The sequence below is a fragment of the Aquarana catesbeiana genome, linkage group LG11 (genome assembly GCF_042186555.1).
Source record: "Aquarana catesbeiana isolate 2022-GZ linkage group LG11, ASM4218655v1, whole genome shotgun sequence".
NCBI classification, from domain to species: domain Eukaryota; kingdom Metazoa; phylum Chordata; class Amphibia; order Anura; family Ranidae; genus Aquarana; species Aquarana catesbeiana.
The window spans coordinates 231551398-231564070 of record NC_133334.1 but is presented as its reverse complement, the minus strand read 5'-3'; the positions used below and the strand labels follow the sequence as shown (position 1 = coordinate 231564070).

Below are 12673 nucleotides of genomic sequence, written 5' to 3'. Positions count from 1 at the left end.
ATTAACACTGTGCAGGAGTCCTGCATGGCACCAGCGTTCTGCTGATCACTGGTGCAGTGCTTTACAGGCTCCAGAAAAAAAAAAAAAAAAAAATGCACATTTTTTTACCTGCAAAGGTGAACTTAAGCCCTCGTTCACACTGAAGGCGGGTTTGAAATCATGCAAATTCATCTGAACTCCCACGATTTCAAAGCCGCATTTCAGTCCCACTTCGGGGGGCTACTTGAAAGACATATGTGCGGGTTCATGCACAGATGTCTATTGAAATCCCTCTCGAAGTCTCCAAAAGTAGTGCAGGCACTAGGCGACTTTGCGGCGCTGCGCCAATTTGGGACGCTCCCATTGCTGGCAATAGGCTGCGAATTGTCATGCGATTTGACCTGTCAAATCACATGTCAAAATGCGCCGATGTGAACGGGGGCTTAATTGAACAAGCTGAAGTTAGAAGCTGATTGGCTACCATACACAGCTGCCCCAGATTTTGAGTGCTCTAGTTTTAGTAAAATCTTCCCCACTGATACTAAATAAATAAAAAATGCATGTTTTTAAAATCCTAGCTACAATACACTGACCTTTGACCCTCTGTCCCTAACCCTGACACTGACCTAGATCAAACCCGATCAAGCTATTTTAACTTTATTATATATGTATATAATTTTTTTTTTTTTTTTTACGCACACTTTATTCACTTTATTCAAAGCATCAAGGCTGCAGTATTTGCGCCGCTCCCTCTGGCTGCCATGGTAGAATTTAGCTGGGTGGTTGGAGGGCAGTAAAACTGCGGGCTCAGCTGCCTGTTTTTTACCGCCTTCTGGACTCCCATGTGAAAAAGTCCTTTGAACTAACAGGTTCTTTAATTTGTTCTACCTGACAAGGCATCCCAGAGTGTCTTGTACATCAAGGATTTATTGGTGTCATACTCCGCACACAGAGAGTTAGGATCAGTATGTATGAAGAGGTAAGCGCTCCCAATCCATTCGGTGGGAAGTGACGCCATCTCAGAGGCCTGAAAGACACAAAACAACAGAAAGCTTATTTAATCGACTTTATCTGTTTATATAACACGAAGCCACCAGGTTCAGCAGGTATTTCACACTGGTTTTAAATGGGGGGTCTACATAGGGTTGCCACCTTTACTTCAAGCCAAACCCAAACACTTTAGCAGCCTGGGACGCCTTTGGGTGCCCCAAGGAGAACAGTAATGCGGTGTAGATAGCGTGCCACAGCGAACAGTGGGTGTGGCCAAATTGCTCTTGCTGATATCATCACCCTGCCCCCCAGTGATGCCAAACCTGCCCCCAGACGGCCGCCCGCAGCTCCTGGGTGGCAACAGATTTGTGAGTGACTATCTTGGTTACTTGGGGAGCCACAGCCTGGTCTGAATAATGTGTCTGGGTTTCAGTCTGCCTGAACCCCGGACACATGATTCAAAACCCGGACAGGTGGCAACCCTAGGCCTACAATATCTGCAGTGGTAGCTTTTCAAAAGAGTAAAGACTTGTAGTGCAGTCAGCCGGAAAGACAGGGAACTATTAACTTGTATTCCCACTCCTCATGCACAATGGACGGTTTTAACGCTGCTGTTAGGGGCACCTGTTTTTTTTTTTTATCTGCCTCTAAACACCCCTCTATGTCAGCCTATGTGTCTGTGCCCACATAGCCGTTTAGAGACCATAAAATAAAAAAGTTAAGAAATATATAACCTCTAGAACCAGAAGTTCAGTAGAATGGGAAGGGGGTGTACCATCGTCCAAAGTATAGGAAATAAAAAATAGGGAGTTCGGTCCCCAACCGATCCCCTAAAAACAAGGGAGAAATGGACTATCACGGTACAGGTTTGAATGATGTAAATTCAGATAGTAAAAAGATATAATTTTATTAATATAGAATTAATATAAAATTTAAAAAAAACACATGATCAAATACATTTTAAAATGCATGGTAGCAATCCATGTATATCACCACCAGCATAATGGTTCCCAAGGAGGGAAGATCACATTGGGATAGTTGTTCATGGAAAACATATCTCAACTAGTCCTCTGTGGGGCAATTATGCTGGTGACGTCATCACCACCCCTGTGTCCGAACAAAGGGGTTATCTTTGGTTGTGTACGGCCGACACACCAGATTTTAGGCGCTGTACTTTACATATTGAGTACTATGGATTTTATCTATTAAACCTCCAAGGGATTTTACACTATATGGAGATTCTTGGTCTTCTTTTTGGTGCCATTTTCCATCTCTACCTGATGGGTGACACCAGAAGTGTGAAACATCATTGAGACGTGGAAAAGGCCCCGGCTGGGTGTTAAACCACAGGTCCTTCCCGACCCCCTATAACAAGGGGTCCACCGGCGCTGGTAAGAGTTCTGTACAGCTGGTGGTGGATTCACAAGCGGTTTGGTGATGGATGATGGACAGTATGGAGTTTCAGTGGTGATTTCAACACATTCATTTATTGTGGACATTTCATGTTTTTGTTGTATTTTTCTAATTCACGTATTCGTAATTTTTTCTAATAATTGTTTTTGGTTCATATTATTAACTAGCACGATTCCCATTTTTCCTACTTTTGCTTGTGTTACACTAAGAATTGCTGCTAATTTTTTCAATATTTGAGGTTCATTTAGTGCGATTATACACCATTTTTTTCTATGCATTTTAATATGCATTTGATCATGTGTTTTTTATTTTTTGGGATTTTATATTAATTCTGTATTAATAAAATTATATCTTTTTACTATCTGAATTTACATAATTCAAACCTATACCATGATAGTCCATTTCTCCCTTGTTTTTGGGGGATCGGTTGGGGACCAAACTCCCGATTTTTCTATTACAATAAGTGGTAAAAACTAGCCAGCATGTTCAGGAGCAGCAGCGTTTTGTCAGAAAAAATACTTTTAATGCGTCTAGACACTACGCTCGCTAAGACCCCTTTCACACTGGGGCGGTTTGCAGGCGGTATTGCGCTAAAAATACCGCCTGCAAACCGCCCCTAAACAGCCTCCGCTGTTTGTTCAGTGTGAAAGCCCGAGGGCTTTCACACTGAAGCGGTGCGCAGGCAGGGCGGTGAAAAAAGTCCTGCAAACCGCTTTTTTGGAGCGGTGAAGGAGCGGTGTATTCACCGTTCCTAAACCGCTCCTGCCCATTGAAATCAATGGGACAGCGCGGCTATACCGCGGCAATACCGCGGCTATAGCCACGCTGTACGAGGGATTTTAACCCTTTTTCGGCCGCCAACGGGGGTTAAAACCGCACCGCTAGCGGCCGAATACAGCTACAAGAACGACGGTACAGCAGCGCTAAAAATAGCGCTGTTGTACCGCCGACGCCCCCACCGCCCCAGTGTGAAAGGGGCCTTAGGGCTTGAGTGTTAATTCATTGCAGTGGTCAGAAAAATTATTATTCTTGCCACCGAAATTAATTACCGTAACATCCATTGACGCGTCTAAACGTTTTACATGCATTTACAAACGTCAAGCATTTTTTTTCCACCAAAACGCTGCTGCCAGGAGAAAAGACATCTAGGAGAGATAGCAAAACGTCCAGTGCGCATGAGGCCTTGCAGTCAAATTGGAGAAAACCCCCACTATATGTTTGTTATGTATTCCAAATCACACAGAATACCGCAAAATAATTAAAACAAAAAACGATTTCTTACCTTTTCTAGGTGCTTGGAAGCAGGCCTCAGAAAGACTGCAAGCTCCTCTGAACAAATCAGAGGACACTCAATCTGTCCCCACTGACAAAAAGGGACACACACAGAGGGCAAGTTGAAAAACTGGAGCTGCCAGAATCTGGAGCATGGCAACCAATCAGCTTCTAGCTGTCATTTTTTAAAGGTTAGCTGAGCAAGCTGAAGCTGATAATAATATTATCCAAATGTAAGGGGGGAGGAAGGCAGGGGAAAAGTTTTTTTTTTTTTGAGGGGCGAAGTTCCGCTTTAATTTCTCAGCTTATAAAACACAAAATCGCTGTTAATCTCCTTGCTGGGAAAGGCGTGCCTTTTCCTGTAAATCACACTGGCCATTCCCAGATTCCAACGCAGAGCCCTGTAGGTAATATGACTACGACGGAGCTTCCTAATTTATTCACAAACTGCTTTCCTTCTTCTAAAAATGTGTAAAATGACAGCTGGCTGTGTGCAGGAAAATAGACGCATGTAAAGCAAACACGTTGTATTTATTTCTATTTTTTTTCATTTATATGTTTATTTTGGCTTTAACTTTACATTCCACTGGCTTTATTTCATTAGAGCATTTCATTAGAGCAGTCAGCTAGCTCAGAGATGTTGAATACATGCTAAGCCTCCAAATTTTCTAGGAAAAAGGGACCTCTGTAAACACAAGTTAGGCTGGATTCACACCTATGCATATTTGTGCGCTTTTTGCATTTTGCAGATTTGCACTACAGTCCATTTAACATGGTTTCCTATGGAACACAATCTGTAGTGCAAATCTGCAAAATGCAAAAAGCACAAAAAATGCATAGGTGTGAATCAAGCCTTATAGAGGTAAAGGACACACCATATGTGAGCTGAAGCAATCGCTCACAAAAAGTGACCACTTACATATATCTACAGAAGCTTTTGTCAACACTACTTTTTGTTATAGTGCCTAAAATGAATTCAATCATTGAGGCTTGATTCACACCTATGCATTTTTAGTGCTTTTTGCATTTTGCAGATTTGCACTACAGCCGATTTAACATGGTTTCCTATGGAACACATTCTGAAGAGCAAATCTGAAAAATGCAAAAAACACTAAAAATGCATAGGTGTGACTCAAGCCTTATGCCGCGTACACACGATCGCACATTGATCGGACGTTCCGACAACAAAATCCATGGATTTTTTTCCGACGGATGTTGGCTCAAACTTGTCTTGCATACACACCGTCACACAAAGCTTGAAGGAAATTCCGAACATCAAGAACGCGGTGACGTACAATACAAGTTCAATAGCCAGTGCGGCTCTTCTGCTTGATTCTGAGCATGCGTGGAACTTTGTGCGTCGGAATTGTGTACACACACTCGGATTTTTACTTGCAGATCCTGTGAGTGTTCTCCCCCTTGTAACCAGTAGGGACTAGGTGAAGGGGGCACATTTTTAATTTCCTCCTGCATGGGGTGTTATGGAGTGTATGTGGCATAAAATTTATTGAGTTCATTTGTTCTCTTGCAGGCCAAGACTCAGGACAAGGCCCGGGCGCAGCCACCAAAAAGGAAATGTGCGGTTTGCGAAAACAAATTGAGCTCCTCATGGAGCAAAGCAGTTTGCCGCACCTCTATAGACAGCCTAGTTAAGGATGACCTGGTAGTCTCATGTCAGAAAATGCTGACTTCTGTTAGAGATGAGCTTGCGTCTACGTTTAGCTCATTTAAAACTCTAATTGACAAGATTTATGCTCATCACTGATGCCCTTCGATGCCCATCACTGCCACCCATCAATATCGCCTATTCTTGCCCACCAATAGGGCATATTAGTGCCACCTATCAGTGCCCATCAGTGCAGCCTCATCAGCGCACATCAGTGAAGGAGAAAAATGACTTATCTACAAAATTTACTGACAGAAAGATTTTTTTTTTTTTTTTACAAAATTTTAGGTCTTTTTTAATTTGTTTTTAGTAAAGAATAAAAAACCCAGCAGTGATTGAATAACACCAAAAGAAAGCTCTATTTGTGTGAAGAAAATGATTAAAAATTCATTTGGGTACAGTTTTGCATGACTGAGTAATTATCAAAGTGCTACAGCGCTGAAAGCTGAAAAAGGGTCTGGGCAGGAAGGGGGTGAAAGTGCCCTGTATTGAAGTGGTTAACCGCTTCCGCTTGCCGACCGCTGCACACAAATATACATCAGCAGAATGGCACAGGCAGGCAAATGGGCGTACAGGTACCATGGCAGCTTGCCCATGGATCCCAGGAACTCGGTGTTCACCAGCGGCCCGCGATTGCGGTGTGGAGAGGAAGAACGGGGAGATGCCCCGTAAACAAGGCATTAAATAGTTCTGCCTAGTGACATGACAGGGATCTACTGCTCCCTGTCATCAGGAGCAGTGATCGCTGTCATGTCCTAGGTAGCACCCCCCCCCCACACACAGTTAGAATCACTCCCTAGGATGCACTTAACCCCTTGATGGCCCCATAGTGTTTAACCCCTTCCCTGCCAGTGTCATTTACACAGTAATAAGTGCATTTTTATAGCACTGATCCCTGTATAAATGACAATGGTCCCAAAATAGTTTTAAAAGTGTCCGATGTGTCCGCCATAATATCGCAATCACGATAAAAATAGCAGATTACCGCCATTACTAATAAAAAAAAAATTATAATAAACATGCCATAAAACTATCCCCTATTTTGTAGATGCTATAACTTTTGCGCCAATCAAAAAATATACGCTTATTGCAATTTTTTTTTTTTTTACCAAAAATATGTAGAAGAATACATATCGGCCTAAACTGAGGGAAAAAATGTGGGTTTTTTATATATTTTTGGGGGATATTTATTATAGTAAAAAATATTGCTTTTTTTTTTCAAAATTGTCGCTCTTTTTTTGTTTAGAACGCAAAAAATTAAAACCGCAGAGGTGATTAAATACCACCAAAAGAAAGCTCTATTTGTGGGTAAAAAAGGACGTCAATTTTGTTTGGGTACAACGTCGCACGACCGCGCAATTGTCAGTTAAAGCGACGCAGTGCCGAATCGCAAAAAGTGCTCTGGTCAGAAAGGGGGTATGTTTCGAATTGAAGCTTAGGTTTCCCTGCAAAGAGAAAAATCAGTTGTTCAGCGTTTCACGTCAGTTTTTGATCAGGATCAGGTCAGAATTTTATCCTGTTCACAACGGAACGCATCTGCGAATCAGATGCGTTCCCATAGAAGATAATGTGATTGCGATTCGCACCCCAATGCCCAGAATACGCACACGTTTTTTGGGCAATGCAGAGTGCGAAAGCAATGCACATATGTGAACCAGCCTCATTCAAATGAGCGTATTTTACCGCATCCAATTGGCATAGGTGTGAACCGGGCCTAACATCCTGGTAAGCTAACCAGGAGGGTGCTACCTCATGTATGGCCTGCCTTCGTCAGCCTGAGGTTTTTCAGCTGTTGTCCTCTAATAGACTTCAAAAATCTGCACTTCCACAAAAGCCACAACTTCCCTGACCCTTATCTGTATTGATCAGCAAGTTATAGTTTCACAACCCTTGTTATGTAACCTTCAGATATTTCTTAATTTTCCACAAAGGCCTCGCAACTGGGACCTGAGGAAATATGTTGTTGACATGCAGCCTAGCATACTTCATTCGAAACTAAAGACGCTTAGGCTCAGGGGAAACAAGAAAGGCATTAGTGATGTTATTGTTTGCTGACAGAAAAGAATTATGAACTAGAAACTCCAGATCAGGGTTCAGCAACCTGTAGATCTCAGTCTGGGCTGACTGACCCGCCATTCCAGAGCAACAAACAGAGTGCAATGCAGAGGGACCACTTGTAAAGTTAGAGGTGTAGTAGGGAGCAAGAGCCGCATAAGCCAATGGCTCCTCTGTAGTTGCGGCTCCTGTCCGATGCGGAGCGATACCAACTGCACTCCACCTCTTATCCGGCTAGCGGTCTCCAGAGTGGTGCCAGCAGCGGGAAAAACGAGATCTTCAGGTCAAACAATACACTGGGCATAATAATATAGGGCTGCTTTCATACTGATGTGCTGTGGTTTATCCACACCGCAGGTTTGCTGCACTTAACCATAGACTTCCATAATATCCTGCAGTTTTACCACCCCCAACTTTACAAGTGAATGAGCTCTATGGTGCTGCTGCTGAATGCAACTAAGGGCTCATTCAGTGCTGCTCCTCTAAAAAGCAATCCCAGTGTGTGTTGATAGGTGGGGAGGGGGTGATGTGTTGCCTTCTCGCCACCTGATTTAAACCTATGATTGCCGTGCAATGCACGCATTTGCGACACGTTAGTACAGAAATTAAAGGTTTGAGGAGGCGACACTGTGCCCGATGTTCTTTGAGGTCTCCCATGTTGTACAGGTAGATCTCCTAGATTGTAAGATCTAATGAGCAGGGCCCTCAGATTCCTCCTGTATTGAACTGTATTGTAATGCCCCGTACAGACGGTCGGATTTTCCGACGGAAAACGTGTGATAGGACCTTGTTGTCGGAAATTCCGACCGTGTGTGGGCTCCATCACACATTTTCCATCGGATTTTCCGACACACAAAGTTTGAGAGCAGGATATAACATTTTCCGACAACAAAATTCGTTGTCGGAATTTCCGATTGTGTGTACACAAATCCGACGCATGCTCAGAATAAATAAAGAGATGAAAGCTATTGGCTACTGCCCCGTTTATAGTCCTGACGTACGTGTTTTACATCACCGCATTCAGAACGATCGGATTTTCCGACAACTTTGTGTGACCGTGTGTATGCAAGACAAGTTTGAGCCAACATCCGTCGGAAAAAATCCTAGGATTTTGTTGTCAGAATGTCCGATCAATATCCGATCGTGTGTACGGGGCATAAGTGTACTGTCTGCCCTCATGTTGTAAAGCACTGCACAAACTGTTGGCGCTATATAAATCCTGTATAATAATAATAAATAAATAATAATCTCCACCTCTTTAAGATTGCCTATCCCTGCTCCAGTCTTTTAATGTAGAGAAGGATGTCTCCTGGGAGAATGAGTGAACAAGAGCTGAGAACAATCATACAAGGAAGTAATGTCACTAAAATACCTGGAATCAGCCTTAAAATAGTAATTTCACGACCTAATTTACAAGTAAGACCGCATTCGCCAAACCACAGCTACCACCTACTACATAATATAAGTTTAGCATGACTTCTGCACAAAAGCAAAAGCTTTACATCAAGGGATGACACATGGTATGAGGCTCTGGAGGCCAAATACCTACATTAATAAACAAAGAAACATGCTATAAATTGTTAAATGACTAATAACTACAGCAGTCAGAAAAAAATGTAAATGTAACAAGCGTTCACCTCGTCATGTATCGAAGGCTCAGCACTCCTATCTGCAAGCCCAGGAACCCCACGGTGGGTGCTGCCAGGTGGAGGGGAAGGAGACCAGCAAATGTCTGTTTGCTGATCTCTTCTTCCTAGTATGAACCTGGAAGCGACATGTATTACATCACTTTTGGGTTTGGCTGTCACTTTTACCAACCACTGTGGCTGGAGAGAAGAAGAAGCTAATGGAGTGCAATCCACACTTCATTAGGTCAAATGGCTGGCAGGTGAGACATGGGGGATCAGGACTCCTCATATCTCGTTAAAGAAAACTTTATATCCCCTATGGGATATAAAATAAAGGTTAGTGAGACAAAAGGTTAAAAAATAAATAAAAAATAATGTATGACATAAAAAAATTATTTTCCAGGGTCTCTGCTTTAAAGAGGAAGTAAAGTCTTCCTGTTTAATTGTACCTACAGGCAAGCCTATAATAAGACTTACCTGTAGGTACTGTAAATATCTCCTAAACTTTCACTGTTTAGGAGATATTTACTATATACGCAGCCGCCACTGACGTCATCGCCACATGCGCACTTAAGGAACGGACACTCGTGCTGTTTGTTCAGGGCCCTGTGCTCACGCCGCAGAGGCCCCCTGTCTGTGCCCAGGTATGGAAGAGTTAAGTGAAGTGAATTGCACATATGGAATCTGTTCTATGTGCATGATGGGACCCTATACTGTTACTGGGAATGAGGTAGCAGTGATACTCTGGACAGGTGGATGTGGACAAGTCTCAGCGTATCCCCCCTAAATGCAAATTACAGAGGAGATGTACATTGTCATGGGGACCTGAGAGTTACCTGGAGGACAGTTCTAGTGCAAGTGTACACGGTGACAGTGGGGACCCGCCTTAAGCTCAGGTATTTCCCCACAGTGGCCTCAGCCTTGTCGCCTATTGGGGAACCCCATACTGTTACTGGGAGTGAGGTAGCAGTGATACGCTGGACAGGTGGATGTGGACAAGGCTCAGCATGTCCCTCCTAAATGCAAATTACAGAGAAGGTGTACATTGTCATGGGTTGTATGTTCATCTCTAACAGTGGGGACCTGCCCTAAAGAGGTTGTAAACCTCCCTGAGACATTCATACCTATAGGTAAGCCTAGAATACGGCTTACCTATAGGTTCTGTAAATATCTCCAAAATGTGCGCCGTTTAGGAGACATTTACTGTATACTGCATCGATGATGGGTGGCTGTTTCTTCAGGCGAGTGTGCCATGACTGGCAGTCCCAAGCGCATGCGTGAGAGTGACGTCACGCGGCTCCGGCCAGTCACAGAGCCGGAGTCCGTGGCCCCGGAAGGAAGATGGGCGAAGATTGATGTGGCCTGCCGTGGGGACAACGCGGGCTTCGTTTGCAGGTAAGTGTCACATAATGTGCTCGTATGTGATGCATACGAGCACTTTATGCCTTTGCAGGGAAGGGAGAAACTTTTTTTTTATGCAGGGTTTACTTCCTCTTTAATGTCGAGTATTTCCCCACAGCGCCCTTAGCCTTTACCCAGAGCATTGATGGAAACGGCACAAAAGAAAAGGTACCTCATGCGTAGTAAAAGTGATCCCTGCCTAGCATAGCCCAGAAGAACTCACCCCGGGGTAGGCCCCTCATGTTATCTTTGCTTGGCGCCCAATGAGGAGGGAAACATGGAGGACGTGACGTCCACCCTATCACCCCCCCCTCCTTACAGGCTGATGTCAGACGGGGACGATTCTGTGGCTAAAGACAAATCACCAGCGGCAGGATGCTGGTATATCCTTATGTAATTGCTTCCTCTGTAGCCACACACAGATATTGTTGTATTACTGGCCTGAACGTTGCTGAATCTTGATTGCTGGTGATGCCCGACGCTTTTCTGCTCAGCTACAGAGGGAGCGATAAAGTACGATTTGTCAATAAGTGGTAAAATCTCTCAATAGCACAAGTAAATTTGCCCATGTAGACCTTGACTCTGCCACACAAGAACAACTAGGTCACCTACGGCCTAAGTCACTTCCTTAATCTTTACAGCATGCATAGCTCCCAACTGTCCCTGATTTCGAGGGACTGTCCCTGATTTGGAGCAATGTCCCTCTGTCCCTCATTCCTTCTCATTTGTCCCTCATTTTGGTCTGATCTATATAGTTGTATATAAAATGCACTTTTTATCTATCAAAAAGTGTTTTCCAGCGCTAAACCTTTCATCTGATTTCTATATTGCTGCATTTGTAAATTCCAAAAGCCAATTTAAAGGAATAATAGTGGTAGAAAAAGCACTTGTTGGTTTAACCAATCTTGTTTATTTGTACAAATCTCCTTTAAGTGCGCGTGGCAAGGGGTGTGTCCTATGCCTGCATACTTTTCCTGATAGGTGTCCCTCATTCCCAACTCAAAAAGTTGGGAGGTATGCAGCATGTGCCACATTAATGCTGCTGTTGATTTAGAGAAAGCAGTAGGATCAATAGTGGGTGAGTTGCCCTTCTGACATCAGCTTTACATGTGTTAAAGCAGATTAATACTCTGAAAAGCCACCTCCAACTTATACTTTTGTGCCTGCTCGGATGTAAGTGCTGCAGGTCTCATAGACCTCAGTACTACGGTCGCATCTCCACCTGCCTCCAGGAAAATAGCGAGTTGGAGATGTGACCATAGTACTGAAGCCTATGAGACCTGCAGGTTTTACACCCCAGTGGGTACAGAAGCAAAGCGGAATTTTTACCTCCACTGGCATGTAAACAAGAAGATTTGCAGGATTTAGGGATAGCAATTATCAAGGGAGGTGGCTTTTCAGCAAACAGTCTTCAACTGCTTTAAAACAAGTAATTCCATTGTGCCCGCAGTTGGGCTTTAATCTTTTGCTGTTGAGTGACATAATAACTTGCTGGCAGTCACCTTATTTGCAACACGTTGAAATCGATTGGGCTGATAAAGTACGATTTGTCAACAAGTGGTAAAATCTCTCAATAGCACAAGTAAATTTGCCCATGTAAACCTTGACTCTGCCACACAAGAACAACTAGGTCACCTACGGCCTAAGTCACTTCCTTAATCTTTACAGCATGTGCCACATTAATGACATTGATTGAGTAGTATAAAATGATTCATGTGTTTAGAGGAGAGATAAGGTTCTAGAAGAGACTAGTAAAAAAAAAAAAAAAAAAAAATGATGAGCACATCTATATAACAGACAGCTTAGTCAATTTAAATAGAATTAAAAAAAAGTGTCACTTCCATTTTTATTGATGTGTTTTGTTCCCCAGGAGACAAATTATATGCAATACATTTTATGACCTTTCTAAGGCTAGCTGTGAGGTCATACAGAACACCCGTCCTCCCTCCACAGCCAGCTACACATATCTTTGGTGCCCCCCAGCACATATCTGACCCCTGCATTCCATGCATAGCACTCACAATTCAGCCACACGACATAGCTTCCAACTGTCCCTGATTTGGAGGGACTGTCCCTGATTTGGAGGGACTGTCCCTGATTTGGAGCAATGTCCCTCTGTCCCTCTTTCCTCCTTGTCTGTCCCTCATTTTGGTCTGATCTATATAGCTGTATAAAAAATGCACATTTTATTTTTCAACAAGTGTTTCCCATTGCTAAACCTTTCATCCAAATTCTAAGTTGCTGCATTTGTAAATTTTAAAAGCCAATA

The 12673-nt window shown here is 43.3% G+C and overlaps 1 protein-coding gene across 3 annotated transcripts in view; it reads right to left on the bottom strand.

The window, feature by feature from the left end:
• Positions 1 to 12673, bottom strand: part of TRADD (TNFRSF1A associated via death domain) — a 39318-nt gene that overhangs the window by 11995 nt on the left and 14650 nt on the right. The window contains exons 1-2 of one of the 3 annotated variants that reach the window (XM_073605479.1): positions 9013 to 9149; positions 868 to 1006 (exon numbers count right to left, since the gene is read on the bottom strand). In XM_073605479.1, coding sequence (XP_073461580.1) covers positions 868 to 997 — 130 coding nt within the window. In that variant the 5' untranslated portion in view covers positions 998 to 1006; positions 9013 to 9149. Of the gene's footprint in view, positions 1 to 867; positions 1007 to 3664; positions 3967 to 9012; positions 9150 to 12673 lie in introns of those variants that run through there. The other 2 variants (XM_073605480.1, XM_073605478.1) reach the window with 2 other exon arrangements.